Source organism: Furipterus horrens, unplaced genomic scaffold, assembly GCF_987537825.1.
Source record: "Furipterus horrens unplaced genomic scaffold, mFurHor1.1.pri manual_scaffold_2, whole genome shotgun sequence".
In the NCBI taxonomy this organism is placed as follows: domain Eukaryota; kingdom Metazoa; phylum Chordata; class Mammalia; order Chiroptera; family Furipteridae; genus Furipterus; species Furipterus horrens.
The window spans coordinates 63932020-63958063 of record NW_028327172.1 but is presented as its reverse complement, the minus strand read 5'-3'; the positions used below and the strand labels follow the sequence as shown (position 1 = coordinate 63958063).

Below are 26044 nucleotides of genomic sequence, written 5' to 3'. Positions count from 1 at the left end.
CTACTTACTCCTAACCCAGAGGAACCATGAAACAATAAATATAATCTTAAACCATTAAGTCCTGGGGTTCTGTTACATAGCAATAACCAATAACATAGTAATAACACAAAAGATCAATATTTCATAGTTCAGTCAAAAATCAACTTGCAGAACATTATGTATATGCCTACTTTGTATATTCATACAAAAAAAGCCCCCACAAAACAGTGAATAATCTATGGAGTTATTGGGAAGGGAAAGGGAGGGAGGGACCAGATTATTATTTTATATTCTTTTCCATGGCTTGAAAGATTAAGTGCATGCATTATTAACTTCTACAATTTTTAAAGACTATAAAGACTGAACATTTTTAAAATAATTTTAAACCAATAAAGATGAAAAAACTTTTCACCCTTTGTAAAATAAAACAAAATTACCTTAATTTTAGACACATTGCTAACAAGTTCTATTATGTGGTTTCCTAGTTGACTGCTAATTAAAAACAGCAAACTGGGGGAGAAGTGGGCTAATAGAGGGAGGCTTAATGCCAATACAAAAAAGACATGACAGTTGAGTTTGTTAGACAGAAGCCAAAATAAGCCACCTGAAGCTACTCAAGTATAGAAACAAAGACCCTTATTTATTGAGAAGCCTCTGAGGATGTATCTCACACGGCTATAATTATAAAAATAATATTTATATAGCAGTAAATAGTTTATAAAGTTTTCCACATAGAATTTTTTTATCCCATAATAAACCTTGAGACATATAGAAGCATTTTTACTGCCATTTTACTGATTTGGAAACAAACCCAGAGAGTGAGTAGAGCCAAGGCACAAAACACCCTGAATTTCATTCTAAAAGTTCAAACTTGATTATGTAGATAATACCATTTATCTGATACTGAAAAGAGAGGGGATCAGGGTTATAGATGTGGGTCCTCATATCACTACAGCCAGAATGAGCATTCCTTCACGCCACTCAACTCTGCACAACTGTAGGCTCAGAAGCAACCTTTTTAGAAACAGTCTTGGTGTAAGACAAACACATGTTCTTACCAGTAGTTTCTGGGAAATGCTGGAGGTAGAAAATTCTAATTTGTATCAATTTCTAGTCTCCAGATAATAGCATATGTTTCTAATTACCTGTCAATTAATCACTTGAGTTTCTGAAGAGGCAGCCAGGTATATTAGAAAGAAAGGCTACATGAACTTGTGCTTAAATGGCTACGAAGTTTACAATCAAATATGGTATGCAAGTATCTTTGATATTCCTGTGGTTACTGCTGTTTAACAGTGAGAGCAAATTTACTTACTAGAATATGAAGATAAAGATTGAATAAGCATGTGGCTTAATGTTTAAAAAGGCTGTTTTATTCCCCATTTACTGATTACTTACTACATTCACAATTAGAAAACTTCTATTTGATTTAATGACATCCCAACTACTATAGGATATCAAAATAACTGATGGATGTGCCCAGACACAAAACTTTTTATGATAGTAAAGTTGCAAGATACTCAATTAGTGTACAAAAATCCATTGCATTTCTTTACCAAATAGTCTGTTATAAATACAGTTTTGTGTCTGGGTATATACATCAGTTATTGGATATTCTATTGTAGTAGGGACGTCATTTTAAATGAAAACCTAGATATGATTAAGCTTAGTGAAGAAGGCATGTCAAAGATGAGACAGGCCAAAAACTAGGCCTCTTGCACCAAACTTGCAGTCAGCCAAGTTGTGAATGCAAAGGGAAAGTTCTTGAAGGAAATTAAAGTGCTACTCCAGTGAACACACAAATGATAAGAAAGTGAAACAACCTTATTGTGATATGGACATAGTCTTAGTGGTCTGAATAGAAGATCAAACCAGCCACAACATTCCCTTAAGCCAAAGCCTAATCCAGAGCAACACCCTAGCTCTCTTCAGGTCTATGAAGGCTGAGAGAGGTGAAAAGAAAAAGTTCAAAGCTAGAAGTTGGTTCATGAGATTTAAGGGAAGAAGCCATCTCCAAACAAACCTGCAAGGTGAAGCAACAGGTGCTAATGTAGAAGCTGCAGCAAGTTATCCAGAAGAATTGTTAATGAAAGGGGCTGCATTAAACAATACATATTCAATGGAAATGAAACAGCCTTATACTGGAAGACATTATCTTGGACTTTCATAGAAAGAGAAGTCAATGGCTGGCTTCAAAACTTCAAAGGACAGGCTGACTCTCTCTACTCTGCGCTCTATAAATGGAACAGCAAAACCTAAATAACAGCACATCTGTTTACAACATGGTTTATTGAAAATTTTAAGCCTTCTGTTGAAACTATTGCTCAGAAAAACATCCTATCAAAATATTACTGTTCATTGACAAAGCACAGAGCCACCCAAGAGCTCCAACAGAGATGTACAATGACATACATGTTATTTTCATGCCTACTAACACATCATCCATCTTGTAGCCCATGGATCAAGAGGTAATTTTGACTTTCAGGTTTTATTACTTAAGAAATACACTACATAAGACTATAGCTGCCATAGAGAGTGATTCCTCTGATGCATCTGGGCGAAGTACATTGAAAACCTTCTGACAGGATTCACCACTCTAGATGGTATTAAGAACTGTGACGGGAAATTGTCACGATAGAGTCACGTATCTCAAGGCAACTAAAATGGAGCCAGGAGGTCATGAAGAGGTTGCCTTATGCTCACATTACCTATGAATTTTTGAACCACATGTGAGACCACATCCTGAACTTAACTTCCTCTTCACCACGGCAACGAGCCTATCTGAACTCTTCATCCTGAAAGGGGCCAATCCATCTCACCAGTCTGTATCTTTCATTTGCATAGAGGACCTAATGAGGTTTGAATTCTTGGACTTTCACACTTACTATAGAGCAGTGATTTTCAACTGGTGTGCCATAAGAATTTTTAAAACATGCACTACCTATTTAGTCATGGGCACTGACCTCTTTTCCCTCAGACTGTCAAATAAAAGTGACAACAGCCAACACAATACCCATCTGGTATGAATGAATCAAAGTTATATCTATTTTTTTGTGGATAGACAAAAAATATATTGTTTGGTGTGCCGCAGAATTTTAGTAATTAGTTTGTGTTTCATGAGATGAAAAAGCTTGAAAATCGCTGTCCTAGAGACACACCTTGGAACTTGCTTACCCCAGGACCGCACCACATGGCCCTACTCTATCCGTTCCAACTAGTCATCACACCATGTTAGACAACAGGGCAGGTTCCTTCGTTACAAAATGTGTGCATTTTGCCTTTAGAAATCCTGTCTTTGTTCTCTTTGGAGTTCAATTTGTGTTGCTACATAAATCTGTGCCTCTTGGACTGCAATCCTTTTTGCTCAAATAAATGCTTTTGGCTTCATTATGACCTAAAAACCTAGTCTTTGGTTAACATTCTATGGATGAGCAAAGAAAGTGGTTCCTTCAGATCTACTAGTGAAGATGTTGTGAAGATTGTTAAAATGACAATAGAAGATTTAGATTATGTATATTTAGTTGATAAAGCAGTTGCAGGGTTTGAGAGGACTGACTCCAATTTTGAAAAACGTTCTACTGTGGGTAAAATGCTATCAAACAGCATCTCATGTTACAGTGAAATTGTTTGTGAAAGAGTCAATCGATATGGCAAATCTCATTACTGTCTTGTTTTAAGAAATTGCCACAGCTACCCCAGCCCTCGGCAACCACCACCCTCCCTGACCAGTCAGTAGCCATCAACATTGAAGCAAGAAAGACCCTCCACTAGCAAAAAAGATTATGATTTGCTGAAGGCTCAGATGATGGTTAGCCTTTTTTAAGCAATAAAGTATTTTTAAATTAAGGCATGTACTTTTTTTTAGACAATGCTATTACACACTTAATAAACCGTAGTATAGTATAAAGACTTTTATATGCACTTGGAAACCAAAAAATTCATGTGATTCACTCTTTTGTGGTGATCTGGAACTGAACTCGCATTATCTCCAAGGTATGCCTGTATATATGTTGATGAAAAATGATTCAAAAAGCAGTGACTACATATTTGCATATATTAAGAAATTATATATTAGGAATGTCCTATGTCACCATAAGATCAACTAACAAGTACTCATGCACAAGACACCACTGAGAGAATCCCAGAACACGAGGTTGGGGTGGGGATGGTCGTGGTGGTGTCTGTTATATGTGTCTGTCTGTCTGTTTGAAGTACTCCTCCTCCATCACAGAGACCAAGACTGACTGCATTAAGAGGGTAGTAGGCGACATGCTGGCTGCAGGCCGCACCCCCAGGATGGCACAGAACCATCCTGAGAGGTCTCCCCTATGCCTACAGTTCATTCAGTGAGAAAAGAGAGCCGAGGGTGGACATTCAGCTCCCCCACCATCGTGGGTTGCATCTCAGGAGCCCCACTCCTGTGTCGCCCCATGGGGATTTCACAGGAATCGGTGGAGCTCAATCACTGGAAATCTGATTGTGACGGGGAAGGGGAGTGAGGCTGGCAATGACTAGCACTTGTATCTTGGCAGACTTCCTACCTGCAGTGCCTGGGTAGTAATCCAAACCGGCAGCTTTGCTCATCTGCAGACCCAAGTCAGTGGTCATCTGACTAGGGAACTGAGCAGGGTGCATGCCTGCCTGATTCAGGTCTTAAAATGAAGGACTTACCAGTCCTGGAGCCTGATCTGCCTTGCCCCAGGCCGGGGAACAGAGTTATAGCCCTGTTCACTGCTGAGTGAAGCTTTCAGCCCTGCCCAACCAGAAAGAAGGGCAAGCAAGAAGACCTACTAGCTGCTTAGCTAGCAATGCTCAAGCGGAGTCCAAAAGGCAGAGCTGACAGTCTGCACGGCAAAGCCAGTGGCCCTATTTGGCAGTAAGGTTGGGGTACCGGTCGGCTTGAATCAAGACCACAGAGTCTTACTTTCCTTAAAGTTGGTTTTCCCACTATGACTTACTAGGAAACTAATTCATCGCCCCATCCATAGCTGAATACAACCTTCAGCCCACCCAAGCATATGCGAGGCTGTGTACCCCATGCAACAGCTAGGCTTACAGTGACACTTGAACAGAGAGCACAGTTGGTGGCTTTCACTGTCTGCAGAGCAAAACTAGTGGCCCTTTCTGGTCAGGGACTGCAGTGAACAGTCCCCAAACAACAAGCTGTGGAGGCTCTGGGGTTCATCCTGCTGCCCCACTAAGACAGAAAAACTAATTCATAGCTTCATCTACTGCTAAGTATAGTATCCAGTCCTGACCTTCAAGAAACCATGACCCAGGCTACCATGGAGCCCATCCTATGCCTCACTTAGGCAGGGAACCAAGTCAGCAGCATCAACCAACCGTTCTCAGTCAGCAGTACCCCCTTCCACTGATCTCAAAGCCCAGACCTCACCCCAAATAGACCCTGAGAGCAAGCACCACCTGCACAAAGGCGTTACCAGCAGACATGGCTAGAAATCCAAACTGAGGGGATTCATGAAGAAGTCTCTGCCAAAGAGAATTTGTAAGGTCTAGAAGAGGACACTGCTTACTCAAATGTAGATACCCCCCCCCACACACACACACACTGGTCATGAGACTACCAAAAGATTTCTCAACAGAACTGTTTCAAGCCAGGAGACAATGGGATGATATACTCAAAAAATTGGGGGGAAAAACCTGCCAACCACAAATCTATACCTGGCAAAGCTGTCCTTTAGAGAGACAGGCTTTCCTGAACAAGAAATGAGTTCATAGCCACTACACCTGCCTTACAAAAAAAGCTAAAGGAAGTTAACTGACTGAAAGTAAAAGAATACTAATTGTCATTATAAAAACATAAGGTAATATAAAACCCACTGGTGATGATAAATATATAACTTGTATTACAAAGCTACAGTAACCAAAACAGTATGATATTGGCATAAAAACAGACACATAGACAAATGGAAGAGAATCAAGAGCTCAGAAAGAAATTCGTGCATATATAGTCAACTGGTATTTAACAAGAAAGCCAAGAATATGCAATGGAGAAAACACAGCCTGTTCCCTGGCTGCTGTGGCTCAGTGGATTGAGCGTCAGCCTGCAAACCAAGTGTCGCCGGTTCAATTCCCAGTCAGGGCACATGACTAGGTTGCACGTCAGGTCCCCAGTTGGGGGCGTGAATGAGAAGCAACCACACAGTGATGTTTCTCTCCCTCTCTTTCTCCTTTCCCCTCTCTCTAAAAATAATTAATTAATTAATTTAAAACAAAACAAAACACAGTCTCTTCAATAAATGGTGCTGGGAAAATTGGACATTCACTTACAAAAGAATGAAACTAGACACCTATCTTACTCCACTCACCAAATTTACTTGAAAAGAATTAAAGACAAATGTAAGACCACAAACCATAAAACTCATAGAAGGTGGTCAAAAGGTACAAGCCTCCAGTTATAAGATAAATTAAGTACTAGGAATGTAACATATAATAAAATGACTATAGTTAACACTGCTGGATGGTATATATTAAAGACAGTAAATAAATTCTAAAAGTGCTGATCACAAGGAAAAATATTTTATTTGCTATTTTTGTTGTTTTTGTGTTGTTTGTACTTTTTTGTATCTATATGAAATAATAAATGTAACGAAACTCACTACTCATTTCATGACATATGTTAAGTCACATTATTATGCTGTACACCCTAAATTTATACAGTGCTGTATGTCAATTATACCTCAATAAAACTATAAAAATATTAATTTTAGGTGTAATGATATTATGATTAAAAATTGTCCTCATGGTCATATGTAAAATACACAATCTCAATATGCACACCTTTATGATAAAAGCTACCTAAGTATTCCTTAAAGCCAAGTTTTAACCTAATTTACTCTAGAGAAAGGCATAAACGATTCACATTTCATTATTTGTAAAGTTACTGCCATTTGTTCCGTCTCTCTCTCTTTTTTTTTTTTTTTTGTCACACTGTGATGTAAAAAGAGTTAATGGGATGAGTTAACCTAGAATGAAAGTCAGCTTTAATGTTGTAGCAAATTTTTACAAATAATCCAAGAACAATTGTTAATACATGAATTAAGTTATATAGAATAGAATAAAGTCTTGTACAAGTAAATAAAAGTCTTATAAATGGAATTCTCAACTATTTTCTATAGCTTTTCATGTAAATAATTATTATTTGTTTCTGAAATTTCTCAAGGAAATTGACAATTTTGGAGGGTTACTCCCCATTCTCCTTTGTCAGCTAATGAAATGGGCTTTTATCAAATTTAAACAATGTTAATCACAGTAATAAAAACACTGTACTACTAAAGTAACTACTATTGCTGTGTCCCCATGTTTGTCCCATGTCTTTCCTTATCCTGATCGAATCTCCTGCAAAAAATAAAAAAATTAAAAATATCTGTTCTCTGGATCACTGCAATATCTTGTTATTTGGGGGGGGGGGGCAGTTCATGGGATGGGGGGAGTATCCCAAAATAAGCAGAGTCACCATTTTCTGCATATCCCCACTAGTTAAGATTTTTAAATTCTTACAAAAATAAACACAAAAAATTAAACCTTATTGCAAAAGCAGTCATGTTTTTCACACATTTGCCAAAGGCTACTTAGGAAGGGCAGCCTCCTGTAGCCATTTTCAAAGTCAAAAAAAGACTGGAATTTTTAAATAAAAAAAACTGTGTACTTATTCTTACATGTTTAAATTTCAGTCCCCTTCAAAGTACTCCCCCTTTGATGTTCTACACCTATTGAGATGGTTTTTCCACTGCTCAAAACAGTTTCTGAACTCGTTGATTTTCATGCCTTTTTGGGCTTCTGCCATTTTTTGTTTCACCTCTTCCACAACAGCAAAACGTTTCCTTTTGAGGACTTTTTTCATCTGGGGAAATAAAAAGTCACTTGGGGCGAGATTGGGTGAATAAGGAGGGTGGGGCATGTAGGTCATGCCATTTTTGGTCAAAAACTGAACACTCAATGTAGTGTGGGCAGGTGTGCTCATAAATCACCCATCATAAAATGGGCAAATGCTTTGAAAGAGTTAAAAAAAAAATTCACTGAAGCCAAACTCAGCCTCTCACAACAACACCAGCTGGCACACTGATACAGATGGGTTCCTAGAACAGTCATCTAGTGGGAGAAGCCTGTATTACAAGGGGCTTGCCCTCCTGAAGATAATTCCAGGTTTTTTTGGTCCCCCTTTGTACATCAGAATTACTTGGGCATGTTTTCATGCTGTTCTCCACCTCAGATTTAACTGGTCTTAACTGGAACCAACACCAGCATTTTTAACATCCCAGGTAATTCTAATGTCCTACTAAATTGAGAAATATTGCTATAAGGTTTCTTGCAATTCAAGGCTTTATAATTTTTTAAAATTAAAATGGAATATCATTACTAGATGACAGCTTCTGAGATTTATCCTGCCAGAATCCTCTTTAATAACTGGATTATGCAGGCAGTTAAAACCACCTACTTTTAGTGTTGTCAATGCCCTCTCACCCCAATCTTTGTCAAAGACAAAAAAAGTATATAAAGTGGGATTCTCTTCACTTTCTACTTTATCTAACCCCCAATTCTTTTTTTTTTGCATGTCCGGCTACAAACCATTCTTAGTGCCCACTGTTCTGGGCACTGAGCGTAGAAATAGCCACTCCCTCTCTGCCCTGACATCACAGGCGCGGCACGGCAGCCTCGTCTGTGGTACCAGCAGGTCCGGCACTTGTAGGGCAGCGTAACCCCCAATTCTTTGTTCTTACTTTGTTCTTGTCTTCCCTCATGAGGCTTTCCCACTTCAGACAGATCAACCCACTCTCCCCCTCCAGCCTTCTTTGAGCTCCCAGCTGTTCTCATTCTTAACCTCTTCCAAACCCCCACAGTAATCCCCCAGATATGGGGTGGCCAGGTGTCTGATTTTGAGTGAGACAATAAAACATCTGATTTGAGCTCAAACTCAAACACATAGCCACACCCAATCCATCCGCAAAATCTCTCTTCATCTCCACCGCTACCATCCTGGCCCACCATCCACTTGGACTGATTTGTTTAAAATCCTGCAATGGCTCCCTACTGCACTTCTATCAAACCCAGACTCCCAGAAGGACTTCAGCAATCCCCAACACACCTTTCTCTATGTTACCTTAATTACCTCTTTTATGTTAGTGCAGAGCACAGATGTCCCTGCCTTGCCAAAATGTCACATGGCCCAAACAACCCAAGCATCTCAACAGGAAGACTGACCACATCACAGGTCTGGGGAGCAAGGCAAGGTCCTGTGTGTCCTCTCAGACCTGAATGCCCTGTCCAGCTCCTTCCACACACCCCTGCCGGCATAAGGGCCTGGAAGCAGGGGCTTTATCTGAACTGAGAAAAAGAAAACAGAACTGCCTAGGGACAAAGTACAGGCATGTTTCAGAGATACTGCAGGCTCAGTTTCTAATCACCACAATAATGTGACTTTATAATCTTATTGCTGGTTGAGGGTCTTGCCTTCAATTTGTAAAAAATCCAATACCAGCGAAGTGCAAAAAAGCTAAGCACAATAAAATGAGATGCAACTTCTGTCAAGATGGAGGCATAGGTGAACATGCTTTGCCACCTCCCCATGCAACCACAGAATTACAACTAGACATCAAAACAAACAACACCCAGAAACTTCAGAAAATTGAGCTGTATGGAAGTCCAACAACCAAGGATTTAAAGAAGCGACATTTATCCAGATGGGTGAAGAGGTGCAGAGAGGTGGAGGTGGTCCCACATTCACATGTGGTAGATAAAAATTGGGAGGGATACCTTTGTAGCGACCAATCCCACGCACAGGTCAGACCATGCAGCCCAGGGGCCAGCACCAGGAAGATAAATCCCCGTAACTTCTGGCTATAAAAACCAGTGGGAGTTGGAGGGAGGGCAGAAGAAACTACCAGATTTTCAGGACACTCTGCTTAAAGGGCCCACACGGACTCAAAATGTATGCAGACCCAGCCCCTCTGGAATTCAGCACCAGGGCAACAGATGAAAGGGAGCCAGTTGCATAGGGCAAGTGCCAAGCAAACCTCCAGAAGTCAGCCAGTGGAACTGACCCCTCTCTGAGCCCTCCCCACACAAAGCTACAAAGCAGTGAAAGGGGTTGTCCTGCCCTGGAGATTACCTAAGGGCCCGCCCCACACAATTTACAGGGGCCTTTTTTATAAAAGGCCATGCTACTAAGACAGGGAGTCAAAGCAGTTCTACCTAATACACAGAAACAAACAAAGGGAGGCTGTCAAAATGAGGAGACAAAGAATATGGCCCAAATGAAAGAGCAGAAAAACAAAACAAAACAGAAATAGAACTGAATAAAATGGAGATAACCAACCTATCAGATGCAGAGTTCAAACACTGGTGATAAGGATGCTCAAAAACTCACTGAGTATGGCAACAAAATAAAAGGCTCAGGGAGAAATGAAGGTTACAGTAAGTGAAATAAAGAAAAATCTACAGGGAACCAACAGTGGAGGCGATGAAGCCGGGATTCAAATCAACAATTTGGAACATAAGGAAGAAATAAGCATTCAACCAGAACAGCAAGAAGAAAAAAGAATTAAAAAACAAAACAAAACCAAGGATAGCCTAAGGTGCCTCTGGGACAGCTCCAAACATACCAACATCCAAATCATAGGGATGCCAGAAGGAAAAGAACAAGAAATTTAAACTTATTTGAAAAAACAATAAAAGCAAACCTCCCTAATTTGGTAGAGGAAATAGACATACAAGTCCAGGAACCACAGAGATTCTCAAACAAGCTGGACCCAAAGAGGACCACAACAAGACACATCACAATAAAAATGTCAACAGTTAAAGGTAAAGAGAGAATCTTAAAGGCATCAAGAGAAAAGGAGAATGTTACCTACAAAGGAGATCCCATAAGACTCAGCTGATTTCTTAAAAGAAGCTTTGCAGTCAAGAAGGGACTGGCAAGAAGTATTCAAAGTGATGAAAAGCAAAGACCTACAACCAAGATTACTCTATCCAGCAAAGCTATCATTTAGAATGGAAGGGCAGATAAAGTGCTTCCCAGACAAGGTAAAGCTAAAGAAATTCATCATCACCAAGCCATTATTACATAAAATGTTAAGGGGATTTATTTAAGAAAAAGATCAAAACTATGAATATCAAAATGTCAACAAATTCACAACTATCTACAACTGAATCTAAAGAAACTAGGCAAACAACCAGAACTGGAACAGAATCATTTGGAGGGTTGTCAGCTGGGAGGGGGAAAGGGGTGAAAAGGGGAAAACGGTACAGGGATTAAGAAGCATAATTGGTTGGTACAAAATAGACAGGGGATGTTAAGAACAGTATCGAAAATGGAGAAGCCAAAGAACTTATATGCACAACCCATGGACATGAGCTAAAGAAGGAAATTGCTGAAGGAAAGGGGAGTATCAGGTGGAGGGGGCGAAAGTTGGAGAAATTGGGACAACTGTAATAGGATAATCAATAAGATATATTTAAGAAGTAAATAAAGTAAATGAGATGCATGTAATACAATTATGGCAACTCTGCCATTACCATTTAAGCTCCGTTCTTCCTAATCGTAAAGTGAAAATCCCTGGGTCCAGTTAAAGGTTTGCTGGGCAGAGTGCCAGTGGTGATTTATTTTGACCAACAGGCTCCCAACTTATCTTCCAGGTAAGGCCAGGGGTTGCAAGCACGAAAACTGGTTTCCTTTTCCCAGAGCATTCGTTTACCTTTTATTGTTTCACCAAAAACGTGTGTCAGGTCCTGGGGATGTGGTGGGAGTGAAGCCAGCACTGCCCAGGGAGCTGACTTTCTGGTCAGGAAGGGAGGGAAACGTACATGAAACAACACACAAACAGACACGGTCTTCTGAAGGATGGTAAGTAGAGGTCGAGAACTGCTTCCTATGGAAGCAAAGCTAGAGCAGACAGGCATCTGAAGGCTAAATGGGTGTTAACCCCGCAAAGGCAAGGATGGGAGGGAGCAGCTCTTCAGGGAGCGAGAACCGTGCAGGTGTAACTCAAGAACAAAGCAGATCTGGTTCCTGACCACTGCAATAGAGCAATCTGTAATATTTTTGCTGGTGGAAGGCCTTGCCTTCAATTTGTAAAACAAAACAAAACAAACAAAAAAACAACGTCTATGAAGTGCGATAAAGTGAAGCATAATAAAACAAGGTAGGCCTGTATATAGTAGAGAGCTTCACAGGAGGGATCAAAAACAGGGTCACTGTGGATGGAGAACAAAGAGAGACACCTTAATTTTAATTTGTGCCAGATACTTGACATGTCCCTCATTTATCTATGAGACAGCTATAGTTCATCTGCTCAATTTTACAGAGGGAACTGAGGCCCAGAGAGGTTCAGTAACTTGCCCAAGTTCGCTTAATAGCTTGCAATTATTTTTCCCCTTGTATCTTCCTCAAAATATAACAAAGCATGCATACTGGAAGGAAATGACTAGAAATGGTGAATCAAATTCACTGTGGAGTAAGTTAAAAGAAAAAGTAGTCAAATCAGTTCTTACTGAACAGTCAGGTAATACATTAAAACTGTCACTTTTCAACTAGCTGTTTTCATGTCATAAGATGTAACCATAATGACAATGTTTTGTAACAGAGGGTTACTTCTCATTTTAAGAAACTGTACCTATGTAGTTAAGTTTGAGATTTAAAAAAAAACAAAAAATACTTGGTGAAAGTAATTTGAATAATGATAAAATGCTTTGCTCTAGTTTCCAAAATTTCTATAAAACTATATATATTTATAATCAGAAAATAAGTTCATGAAGACACAGGCAAACTAACAAAATGACAAGCTAATAAGTGACAAGCAACCTAATTTAAAAATGAACAAAGGATCTGAGCAGACATTTCTCGCAAGACATACAAATGACCAATAAGCACATGAAAAGATGTGCAGCATCTTTTTTAGGCATCAAGGAAATGCAAATCAAAACCACAGTAAAATACTGTTTCACACCCACTAGGATGGCTAGAATTAAAAATGTTACATAATAACAAATGTTGCTGAGGATGTGGAGAAATAAGAATCCTCATACACTGCTTGTAGGAAAGTAAAACTGTAGCCAACAGTCTGCAGCAGTTCATTAAGCACAGAGATATATATGAGCCAGTAATTACACGCCTAGGTATATACCCAAGAAAAAGGAAAACATATGCCCAAATAAATGTTTGTAGCAGCAATATTTATAATAACCAAGAAGGGGAAACAACTATGTCCTTCAGTGGTGAATGGACAACCAAAATATAGTATTGGGTGGGCCAAAAAGTTCGTTTAGTTTTTTCTGTATGATGGCTTCAGTAGTGCTTGTCTTTAACTTCATTTGAAACAATTTTGTTAGATTGTATTGTGACAGCTGTCATATCAGCATGCATTTAAAAAAAGCCCAACACATCAAAATTGGTGAATTTTTGTGCAGCCATTTTAATATTGAAGACAGAAGAAAATACGCAACATTTTCAGCCTATTATGCTTTATTATTTTAGGAAAGGTAAAAACACATCTGAAACACAAAAAAAGAAAAAAGATGTGTGCAGTGTATGGAGACAGTGCTGTGACTGAGGAAGATGTCAAAAGTGGTTTGCCAAGTTTCTTGGCACCATTGACGTTTTGGCCATAATTCTTTGCTGTGGGGCTGTCTTATGCATTGGGAGATGTTTAGCAGCACCCCTGGCCTCTACCCAGAAGCCAATAGTGGGATATAGCTGGCATACTCACAATATCCAAATCAATAGTTATTGGTGAAAATGAAAAATGTCTTTTATTTTACAAAAAAGCTAAGTGGACAATTTGGCCAACCCAATACATACATGCAATGCAGTATTACTGAGCCATGAAAGGGAATGAAGTACTAATGCAAGCTACAACTTGGATGAACCTTGAAACATATGTTAAATGAAAGAAGCCAGTCACAAAAAACATACTACATGACTCCATGCATATGAAAGTCTGAATAAGGAAATCCATAGAGACAAAGTAGGTTAGTGCTGCTTAGGGCTGGGGGGTGGAGCAAGGCCCGCAATAAGAGGATGGTAGCTAAAGGGTACTAGGTTTCTTTTTGAGGTAATGACAATGTCCTAAACTTGGATGTGGTTGCACAAATCTGTGACTATACTAAAAGCCACTGAACTGGACAGCTGAAAGGAGTGAGTTATATGGTATATGAATTACATCTCAATAAAGCTGTTTAAAAAAAGAACACCTCCCCCCAAAATCAATGTGAAAATATTATCAAATTAACTCTTTTAAAAGAATGTAACTCTATATGAGACTTCTTAAATCACATCTCAGATTGGCAAATATTAAAATGTATGGTATTACCCAGTGCTGTTGATGTTGTAGGAAACAGGCACCTTTAGTACTTCTAGTGGGAGTAGACTGGTGTAATCTTGGAAGAAAATTTAGCAGTATATTACCAATTAGGATACATACACCACTGACTCAGCATTTCCACCACTAGAAAAGAGCCGCACAGGTGCCTTTGCAGAAGTATACCAAGACTGACCAGGAAGGCTTGAAATAGCCAAGACTGCAAATAACCTAAATGTCCATCAATAGGGGACTAACTGGGTAAATGAGTTAAGCTGCAACTGTACCATGGAATACCACGCAGCCATTAGGAAGGATGAGGTGTGAGACCAACCAGGTAGAGATCAGTGCTTAGGATTATCCATTTATGGTAATAAAAAGGACACATACTTACATATAGATTACAACTGAATTATTTTTTGGAAGGATGCTTGTGGAACTGGTAACCATTTCTGGCTTGAGACATTATATGAATAGTTGTTCCACCAAGTGAGATAAGAAAGACAACAGCAGATCTTTGGGTGGAAATAAGAAGGAGTCCAGCTTTTGCTTATTTAAAGTTCATTTGGAAAAAGGACTGGTGAGGCTCAATGGAGAAAGGAAGTCTGGTATGTATTTTACATTTTCATGGAACACTGTTTAGACTTTTTTTAAATGATGTACATGCATTATTTTTATTTTATAATAAATTCTAAGCAAGATTGCACATTAAGAAAAAAAGGCACCAACAAGCAAAAAGATGAAAGGCAAAACATTAATGTCTGATACCAATTACTGCTTAACTGTAATCACTAATCAGACAAAGTCTCTTCTTAAGAACTTTATACATGGGGGGAAATTACTCTTGAGAAATCTTTATGTATCACTCATCCTGATGGGGTAAGTCTGAATTTTAGTTTGAAGTCATGAGAGTCCAGAGCTTTTTGTGAAAAGGGAGTATTAAATGGAAAAGATACAAAAAGCAGTGCCATGTATTCAATCCCAGTTGAGTCCATTCTCTTTTTGAAACTATTATAGAATTCAGAGTCAACAAGGACTTACTGTGCAACCAACGTGTGCCGGGCCCTTCACAGGCCTTATCGAAAGGCAAGAGGAACCAAGAGCCATGTATTGGCTTTTCTGCCCTAGGCTTACTTTTTTGGGTGGGAGGTGGGTGTGGATATGTTTCATGTTCTTTACCATCCTTTATTTTTCCTGCTTTTGAAAAAATATATATTTAAAAATGCCTCTAACTTTTTTTTTCTAATTTCTGTTGTTGTTTTGTAGTTCTCAGCGTTTCTGGATCCTGCATGTTTTCTCAGTTCAGGTGCTTCCTCCACTGTTTCTCTCTCCTAACCACTATTCATCTTACCTTCTCTTCTCCCCACCACCTCCAAGGACCAAACCAACATTCACAATTTCTCCTTAACTAATTCAACAGGCTGGTTACTCAGCCCCATATCTCTAACCCTTAGCATGATTTAAAATATTAAATGTTCTCTTTTAAAGTTCACACCATAATAAAACACAGCAGCAGTTTTGGGGCTCCTAATGGCAACTTTAGGATGGAGGAATGCTTCAGGGAAGAAAACACCAGGACAGTCCTATTTTATTATTACACCTGCTGTCTTGGAGATGCAGAGAGTATGGCTTAGAATCACTATGGCATTTTAATGTTTTCAGAGCCACATGCCCCGTCCAAAAAAAAAAAAAAGACCTAGAGAAGTCAGTGAAATTAACGTTTCCAGCCCTCTCTTCTGGAGCCTGTTTTACTATGTTCATGATGTCTCAAAATATAAATCTTATGTCTTAAATATTACATTTCTGCTTCCTAATTTCCTAGATAAAATAATGTTACTACGTTACAGACCCACCCCTGCATGTCAGCCACAGTGACCTATCTGCCTGTGCTCCTTGGACACAAAAGCTTGCTCCAGTGTCACAGTACCTGCGTCAATTACTCCTCTGCCTGCAATGCCCTTCCCTCTCGAATTTATAAGGCTAGCTCCTTCCTGTCAGTCAGGTCTCAGCTCAGATGACCCCACCTCAGAGAGGTCCTCCCTGACCACCAGTTGGAAAGAGTCCTTCCCTAGTAATTCTCTACCACATTCACATATATTCATTCATATATAGATATATATGAAATCCTGTTTATTGTTTTTTAAGTCACCATTACAAATCATCTTCTTTAGTTGTTTCTCTCCTTATAGTCTGTATCTCCCCACCTGGATATAAACTTCATAGAACAGGGACTTTTCTGCCTTATTTACCACTAGATGCCTGTGCTTAAAACAGCAACTAACAGAATAGGCAGTCAAAACAAACATCTGTTCCCTGAATAAGTGAACATAATATTGCATAATTTTCCTACTCTAAATTTCTTGAGACAACATCTGATGATGTTAAAATTACCAGCAATTTTCACATTCAATCTCATAAACATGAGTTGACTACAATAAAGTCTTTGAGGAGTTTAAGCAGTTAAGTATGAACATAGTAGTAGGGAAATTCTTTACTATATTAAATCTCTAGTGAAAAACAAATATCAATATCTATATGTCTGCCTGCCTGCCTGTCTATTCATCTATCTAACACTATCTGCATCAAAAGCAACCTGTCAGGTCAACTGGTTCTTGTGTTATAGCAGCCAATAACCTAGCAGGAAGTTTCTGTTGAATATTTCTTTCATATACAAAACATTTTATCCAAACTCGGTAGAAAAAGGTAGTATGGAATATGGAATTATGACCCTGATGAATTCCTTCCATTTCAGTAAGACTTTTAGTGTTTCCATTGAGGGTAAAATTGGATACAGAATTATCTGAGTAAGTCGTTCCCAAATTTCCAGTGCCCTCTTCTGCAGAAAAATAAGCCCAACTCACATTCATCTGCTCAAATTTGCTAGGTCCTGCCATGTCTATGGAGGACACTAACTCTACTAGAATAGCCCAAGTGACTGAACCAAGGATGGGTTACCAAGTCAAAGGCAACCATGTACAGATGGAACAGTAAGAGATCAACTGCTTTGAAACTGGCTTGATACAAATTACACCCAAGAAAGGAAGAAGTACCCTGAACCTCTTAGATGACTCTTTTCGGGGAAGCATCAGTGCTAAGTAATCAAGGCTTTATCCTAAATGATAGTGAGATATTGTTCTGGCTACTGATGGGACCTGCTGTCCATCCTGAACTGTGTCACATTCTCTTGTATCCTTGCCCAAACTCTTGCTACTAAAATTCATCTGGGCATGCATCTTCCGTGCACCATAAAGAATAAATTCATCCATCCACACACCCTAAAACAGAAACCCTCTAACTATACATGACACGGGGGAAGTTATTTTCTCCATAATCTGAAAACATTAACAAGTCCCTGCAGAAAAGACTGTTCAAAGTATGGCTGTCTTCAAATAACAATTAGAGCATTTGAAAAATAAAAGAACTGTTATACAAAATTCAGTGGTACAACTGGAAAGTAGCCTTAATTCCTGTTTCTCTTTGACCTCAAGTGGCTATCTTACTGTATAAACAAGAAAAAAACCAACAGCCCAGCTATAAAAATGGATAAGATTAGAGCAGGGGCCAGTCATATCTACAAAATGTATACAGTGGTTCTTTGATAAAGTCAAGTCAGCAATGACAACATGTGTATTCTGTTCCATAATTCAGTTCAACCAACTTGTGTGCATATCTGCTATGTACTGGGCATACTCTTAGGAGCTAGGATAAATAAATCATAAATACCACCTTCAAGGAACTTAGATGGAGACTAAAAAACAAAATAGAGAAAAAAATGTATTGAATCCAATGTGTTAAGTCCTATAAAAGTGACAGGCACCAAATGTGGTAATATTGATGGCAGTCTTCACTTTTTCCTGGAATACACATCATACAAAGTTTGCCAAAGAAAGGTGTTATTTTTCTTCTGGGATTGGTGCCAAATAAACTGGGCTAAATAAATAGCACCAAACAAACTGGTAAATGGTTATGTTCAAAAAAGCAATGTTTCAACAATTAGAAACATCAATGTTACTATGAAAGGAAATATTAAGCATCAAGTCCTATAAAATTTAATACGTTACATAGAGATTTCCAGATTCAAAGAAGATAGGAGGAATATAAGTTAAGGGAAGTGTTACATATTGAACAACGAAAATTGTTTATAACTGTATTGTCTGGTTTCTTTAGAAGAAAATTTTGAGGCAATGCTTTTTTTTCTCAATTAATTTCCCTGGGCTAGAAAGGGCATTTGAAATCATCCCACTGACTCTGGAACTGTTCTCAAAGTATTGCATTGTTCATAGTTAATGACAGCAGTATATCCTGGTATATCTTGGCTGAAAAATTTTTTAAAGTTAAGGCCACACCACAGTTTCAGGATTTCAGCGGTACATAATTAGAGTTAATTAAAGGTCAACAGGAAAAGATACCTAAGAATTTAATAACAGATTTTTAAAAAACCCTCCCACAACTGCCCAACAATAATCATTATTACATTCTGGAGTAACATATCTAATCTTCCCTCCTCAATAAAAATTTTTCTGTAGAATTACTAAAACTAAAAGTATATCCTGACTATGTTCAGCCAGCAACCAATAGGAAAAAGGCATAGATAATGAAAAGCACAGAGGTAAACTAAAAATAGGAACTACATGGGCACTGGGACACCTCCGAGAGTAAAAATTCCACAAAGTTGCACAAAAATATTAATGTACCTAATGCCACTGAATTGTGCACTTAAAAATGGCTAACATCATAAATACTATGTCATGTATATTTTTCCACAGTGAAAACTAAACAAAATATACACCACCACCCCCTATCCCCCGTTTCGCAAAAAAAAGAGCAACTCCAGGAAGCCCAGGCTTGGTCCATTTTGTATCCTTAGCACCTAGAACATGTCAGCATATTTGACACACTCAATAAATATTGGTTGAAAAAAACTAGAGAAAAATGGGTCTAGTGATAGGATCTGTGTACTTTTTTCCTAGTGTCTACCTCAGTCAACTCTGAAGAATAAGGATAATAAAAAGAGAACCTAAATATTGCTTATAAAAAAACATGCCCTGATTGTTACCACTGGTATTACGACATCAGCCTGGTTCCTATATCTATCTTTCCATGTTAGTGAACTTGGAATTCCAAGGAAGAAATCCATTTCTCCCAAACGGAAAGCACAAGGGAAAATGTCTCAACAATTGTTTCAATGGCGAAGCAAGATGTGTGTGTGTGTGCGTGGTGGGGGATGATGCTGAAACCTGATGGTGGGAATGTAAGCTTGGTCTACTTATAGAGTCTGCCAAGGTAAATTAAGGCTACCAAGGCTGACCAGCTTAAAGGGACTTGTTTCACCAGCAAGACAAGGAGACTTATGTATTCATATTTCATACTATAGGCAAAGTGCAAAACCTTCACAAATAAAAATGTGCTTCAATGCACAGTATGGCCCTGGCAGGGTAGCTCAGTTGGTTAGTGCATCATTCTGATATGCCAAGGTTGTCTGTGTGTCTGTCTGTCTCTCTCTCAAATCAATAAAAACAATTTTAAAAGCACATAGTATGAAATTCTAATACGCTTTTAGTTTTAGAATTTATTCACATGTTTGCTAGACTGAGAAACACTATTTATCTAATAGACTATCATTTATTGATGCCTACTGATGGCAGCCCTTGAGGCAGGCTTCAGGGATTCATGAATAATGGTGGTTAAAACAGATCAGTATACCAGCTTTCATGTATATACTTCCTGGCTGATAGTTCTTTATGTATTCTAGACAGATGAAAATCCATTTCCTGAATCTTTCTAAACTCATTTGTTGGCTTAGTAGTGGGGCTTTTGAGAAGTGTGGAAAGTTTTCTGCCTGGAGATCCTGTAAAAATAAATAGCCTGTGATGAACGGACTTTTAATATTTAACTAAGAACACTGGTACTATATTGTGGTGGGGGGCGAGGAGAGGGGACTATTCCACAGGAAGTTCTAACTTGTACTTTTGCCACTGTTGCTATGAAATATACTGTCAGTAAATCTGGAACTATATTATTGGTTTTTCATGAAGAAAACATAAAGCTTATACAACAAACACGTAGTACTTACTATGTGCCAGTCACTGGCTAACTGTATAATAGCTTTGCAAAGTTCATTCACCCACACGAGGACACAGTGACTAGTGAGAGAGAAACTGATTTCTGCTACTACACCCCTGCTCTCCTAAGTGCAGTGGGCCACCATAGGAGGGGGCCTTTCTTTAAAAAAAATATATTTTTTTTTTAAGGATTTTCTTTTTATTTATTTTTAGAGACAGGGGAAAGGAGGGAGAAAGAAAGGAAGAGAAACATCAGTTGGTTGCATCTTGCACAACCCCAATTGGCAACCTGGCCCGCAACCCAGGCATGTGCCCTGACTGGACCCTAATCAGCAACTCCTCAATTTGCAGGCCGGCACTCAATCCATTGAGTGACACCAGCCAAGGCAGGAGGGGCCCTTTCTATTCATGGGTGCTCCTTGGTCTTGTACCACCAATACCCCTAACTTCATACAAGTAGAGAAGATAAATTCACATTTAATTGAAAGCCTTCTCAGTATGATTCTTAATTTTTAATTAGCACCTTAAAAATTTGGAAAAGGTTTAGGGAAATTCTATGCCCCAGTTAAGCAATTTTTTCAGTTGGTTTATTCATCTTGTGTCTTGGTGTAATAAAGGTTAAAAATATATACCACATAGGAAGAAAGAAAGTGTATTACTGTATATTTTTCACAAAGATAGCCCCTCCCAACCCAGCAAAAAACAAACAAAAAAACCCTCAGAGTACAAAGAATGGTAAGCAATAACAAGTCTGAAGGATCTTCACTGCATGCAAATTTCTTCCTTTTGACAGAACTATAATCCACAAAAGGATCTGGTGTGAAGATAAAACTTTAAAAAGATCAAGGTCAGTAGGTTATACAGATGTATTTAGCAGTAGGTATCAAACAAATGCCAACGTTATGAAAAGCTTAGTACGTGCAAAGCCTCCTGGGGAGCATGTATCTTGCATTAGCTCATTGAACCCTCTCAACAATTCTGAGACAGGAATATTGTTTTGCAATGACAGGAATGGAGGCCCAGAAAAGGCCACCCAGCTAGTAAGTGGCAGAGTCTGGATTTGGACCAGGTTGTTTAATTTCAAAGCCTGTACATGTAAATGCTGAAATAGAACTGTTGATTTTCTACTATCAACCTGTTCTCCCCAAGTCTTCCCAGTTGGTGCATTACCAGTTGTTCAACCCACAAACCAAAATGTCATCCTTTGATATCCCCCCTTCCTCACTCCGACATCCAGTCCATTAGCAACTGACTTCAGTTCCACCCCCTGAATAGATCTAGAATTCATCCACTCATCTCCACTATCATATATGCCAGCATGTTTTGTCTGGACTACTGCAAGAATCTCCTATTTTGGTCTCCCGGTTATTGTCACTCTTATGAGGGATGATTTCCTGGCAACCTATTTTTTATTTTTTGCTTGAGAAAGAAGACAGACTCTTTCTAGCTTTACTAACTGCTCTCCTTTTTTCAATAAACACACATGAAGTATCTGCTGTGGGCAGGCACTGTTTTTGTATCCCAAGAGACAACCCCAAGTACAAGAAGTCCAATGCTTTACCTGACAGAAAGACCAAGTAATCAATTGAATAATGCACTGAATGAAAAAAACAAACAAACAAACAAACAAACAAAAAACAAAGCTAAATTCATGAAGGGGAATAGACTTATCATGCATTTATTTAATTTCCTAATTAGGTACCCATTATGGTGGTTTTTGAAGCCTGTGATTCACTTTAGAAAGTCCCTGTTATTTGGAATGTCATGTTCTCCCCCATGCCCCCACCCCCCACCAGACTGCAGACAGTTGTACTATGGATTGCCTGAGAACTGATACATATAATCAAAAGAGCCAGAAGTGGCCATCTCCTGACAACCTAGTTGACCTCCTTGGACTTTTCCGTTAAAGAGTCAATAAAGTCCCTTCTTTCCCCTACAGTTGTCCGGGGTGGGTTTCTTTCACTTGCCACCAAGAGTCCTAGAAATAGTCTTTCCCTTCTCCCCTCCCTTATGTTTCTCATTGCACTACCACAAGCTATCCTGTTTGCTAACATGTTCATCATCTCTCCCGCCCCAACTGAGGATATTTATGAAACTGTGCAACAGACTGTGAAGGATATTTTAAAAGAAGAATTTCAAAATGTTTTCTTCTCCCACAATATTCTGGGCATATGGATGTACTGTGGATTTAAACATTATCTCCTTGTAAAGCCAACATCACCTAATGTGGCAAAATGGTTAACTGAGAGCTTAGATTCTGGTCTCTGAAGACAAACAAGTATTAGCTGTTCTACTTAGAATAAGTTAGGCAACTTCTAAGCCTCGGTTTTATCTATAAAATTGGGATAATACTGTGAGGAATGTATGGGATGTGGTATGGACCTAAATTAGCATAGTGTGAGATACATAAAAACTGTCCAGTAAAAATTAGCTCTATCACTATACCTTGTAATGACACTTTATCAGATTACACATTGTATATGAAGACTAGGATGACATGTTTTCTGAGAAATCCTGTACAGAGCCTTTCTTTACCTTAGTTTCAAGGTAACATTATTATCTGTAGAAACAGATTCCAGTTTATGTTGTTTATACTAGTTCATGAAAAAGGCTTTCCGTATGGCACAGCACTCATTCCAAGTTTTCCAAAAAGCACTAACCTCTTGAGAGACATTGAGTACTAAACAGAACAAGCAGCAAATGCATCAAATAAGGCAAAAAAAAAAAAAAAAAAAAAAACTATTATGAAGACAAAAAGCAAGGACACTCAGTTTCTTTAATTGGCAATTCATTAGAGAAACAATAAAAAGGTTTACTCTCGAAAAGTCACAAATAAAACATTATTGGTATAACATTAGTACCAAGATACACTGTTTCATTCCAGGTCGTTCACTTTTACGATAAAACATCACATCATATTGAAAATATGATGAACATGATTTACTGGTCCTTTTCTTAAATGATATTAAAATTAGATCTGCAAAGCCAAGTTTGTCACAATCACAATTCAACAAAGCAAACAAACAAAAAATCGGCAAAACAAACAAAAGTTGTTATTGTCTCACTCAGATTATTCTAGCAAAAGCAGAATTTGTGCCTGAACCCTCTGGTTTTGCAAGCTATCCTCTTTATCTAGATAAAACTAATGTCAGGCTAAATATACAATATGCAGGTGGACAGAATTTAAATGCACGAAAAACTTGGATTTCAAACAACTTATTTCAGTTTACTGAGCATTACCCTGACTTCTATAATAGTTTACAAATAAAATGTAATTTACACAAGAAATCCCAGTTTCCTGGCCTATTCCAAATAGGACGTTTTAAAGTCCCCAAAGGACAAAGGCCAACGGCCTAATGAGAAAGTCCCTTTACGCAAGAAAAGTTCTGACCTCACCGACGACGTTGTGGGGTCCCGACGCTCATCAGCTGTGACGTTACCGCTGCACAGCTGATGCAGCGCTGCGCGCCTAGGCTGGTTTACCGCACACGAGGGGCAGGAGGCGCCCTTCCCACCCGCGCAAAAGCCTCAGCGGCGCCCGGGAGGGCAGGGTGCGCTTCCCAAAAGCTCCCAACCAGCCACATTAGCCCCAGAATCTTGAACTTGAAAGGTGTGGGACCATGAGGCTATAAATCATTTGATACTACACAATTAGAAGATAAAACGCCGGGGGATTTATGAAAGGTTCCTCAACGAACTGGTAGACATGTTTTCAGTCCACCTACTCTTCTGTACAAAAGGAAGCATTAGATAAAGTGAAAGGCTGGAACAACTAACTTAACTCCAGGGAAAGGCTGGGACAATTAATGAGCCTTCCTTCCGCTCAAGGCCTATCCTCAGGGTACCTCAACAGGTTATACGCACTTCTCCAGGTTTGAAACCTCTGCTTGCAGAACAACCGAAGGTAAGGACCGGACAACTACTTCAGCAGGCGGCTCTAGGGCAAGTGGGAGCCCGGCCGGAGCCTCAGTTTCCCCTAGCCCTGTCCAGTCACCTCCAGTTTGGCCCCGTGCGTTCGGCACAAGACACGCAGAACTTTTCCTCACAACCAGATCCCAACTTGGAAACTCCCGCTGAGCAGCGCGCCTCCTCTTAGGACGCGGCCTGGCGCCCCGCCGCAGCCACTTACCCGCCGAGTCTTCGCCGTCCATGGCGACCTTCACCAGCGCTAGCACCAGCAGCGCTCCCACGAAGAGCAGGGCCCAGCTACCTCGCGTGCCTAGTCCCATTGTTCTCAAGGCAGGACGCGGCAGCCTCGTGGGTCCCCAACTGAGGTGATGGTGGCGCTAGATAGAGCGGTGCCTCTGCACACCCGAGCCTGTTCCACGTCCCCTTCCGCCGCGCACGCCTGCCCTCCCGCCACCTGCCCCGCAAGGACCCAATAGGGCGCCGGAGCAGGGCCTGAAACGGAGTAGCGAACCTAGCCGGGGTGGTGGGACGCAGCCCGGCTGGAGGCGCGGGGGCGGGGCCGGCATGCGGGGGCGGGGCTTGCGATTGTTGGCGCCTTGACTCTGCTCCCGGCCTCCCCTTCTGATGTGCGCCTGAGAGCCCCAAACGCTCTAGCAAGTTTCCTTTCTTGTCGGAAATGGCAAGTTTTGTTCTCTCCGATAAAAGCGAGCACCATTGCCTCTCCAGATGCTGGGCACAGCAGGCTTCGCTGGGCCCGGAAGGATGTCTTTGAAGCGTGGCTTTCGGGGTGGGGCACGAGGGGGGGGGTTGCGTCCTGCTAAGAGGGAAAAGTTGCAGGCGAAGGCAGCAAAGCATGGAAGTGAAGGAGAGAAACTCAGAGCGGATGCGATTCCCTTTGAGAGCTCCTGGCCATTAGCGCTTTCCTTTCTTGACCCAGCCTAAGTTGGGTGGGGAGGGAGATGGCTATGACAGACAAATTCATTGCTTAAATTAAGTTCATATGTAAAATATTCATGATCTCTATACCACAAATTGTACGTCATCTTCTACAGGTTCCCTGCATCTCTGGATGAAGATACATTCTGTGCAAAAAGAGATTAATAGAGCGGAAAGGAATAGAAGGGAACAGAAGAGTTGGTAGCGCTTCATAAGCAAGTATAGCCGGCTACCAAGGCTGAAGTTGCACAAATCTACCTAGCCCCTAGGCAGCGGAGGTTTTTTGGAGTCAGAGTTTTTCCTTCTCTGATGTACCCTGACTGGAAGATCGAACCAGCGACACTTAGCTCACAGGCCGACGCTCAATCCACTGAGCTAAACCAGCCATATCTCTTCAGGGGAAAGGCTAAGGGAGTAAACCCCGACAGAAAATCCGGAGCTGGAGTCCCTAAGGCGGTTTGACGTTGTAGTCAACACCGGCAACTCCTGCGGCGCACCTGAAGCCAAGCTGTATTGACTCCGTCTTTCCCTTGGACCCTTCAGCTGCGAAGAGAGGGGGGGTCTGCTGCATGGGCAACAGCAGACCCTCCATATCACCCTGCCCAGGCTCTGTAGCTTCAGCTTCACTGGAGAGGACACTCCAGCGTCATCACAAGATGTCGATTCAACACGGGAGGAGACAGATACCATGTCACTCCCGAGTCGGACTGCACAGCCATTCTCGGCGGTGCAGATAGACTCTTAAGAAGCTACACCATCGTCTCTCGAGACGGACGGCTGCCGACGACGACCTAGCCCCTTCTCTCCTCGGTGTCTGCTCTCCCAGTTCAGATGGAATAATGT

At 40.2% G+C, this 26044-nt stretch overlaps 1 protein-coding gene and 1 non-coding gene across 2 annotated transcripts in view; both read right to left on the bottom strand.

The window, feature by feature from the left end:
- The window catches only part of TMEM123 (transmembrane protein 123), a 41741-nt gene extending 16932 nt beyond the window's left edge, over nucleotides 1–24809 (bottom strand). Inside the window, exon 1 of the mRNA XM_090265813.1 lies at nucleotides 24486–24809. Coding sequence (XP_090121939.1) covers nucleotides 24486–24585 — 100 coding nt within the window. The 5' untranslated portion in view covers nucleotides 24586–24809. The remainder of the gene's footprint in view (nucleotides 1–24485) is intronic.
- LOC150018718 (small nucleolar RNA SNORA43) lies at nucleotides 8551–8684 on the bottom strand. Its single transcript, XR_016509527.1, has one exon. It is a non-coding gene; the product is annotated as a small nucleolar RNA SNORA43 (small nucleolar RNA).
- Nucleotides 24810–26044: the final 1235 nt, after the last annotated feature.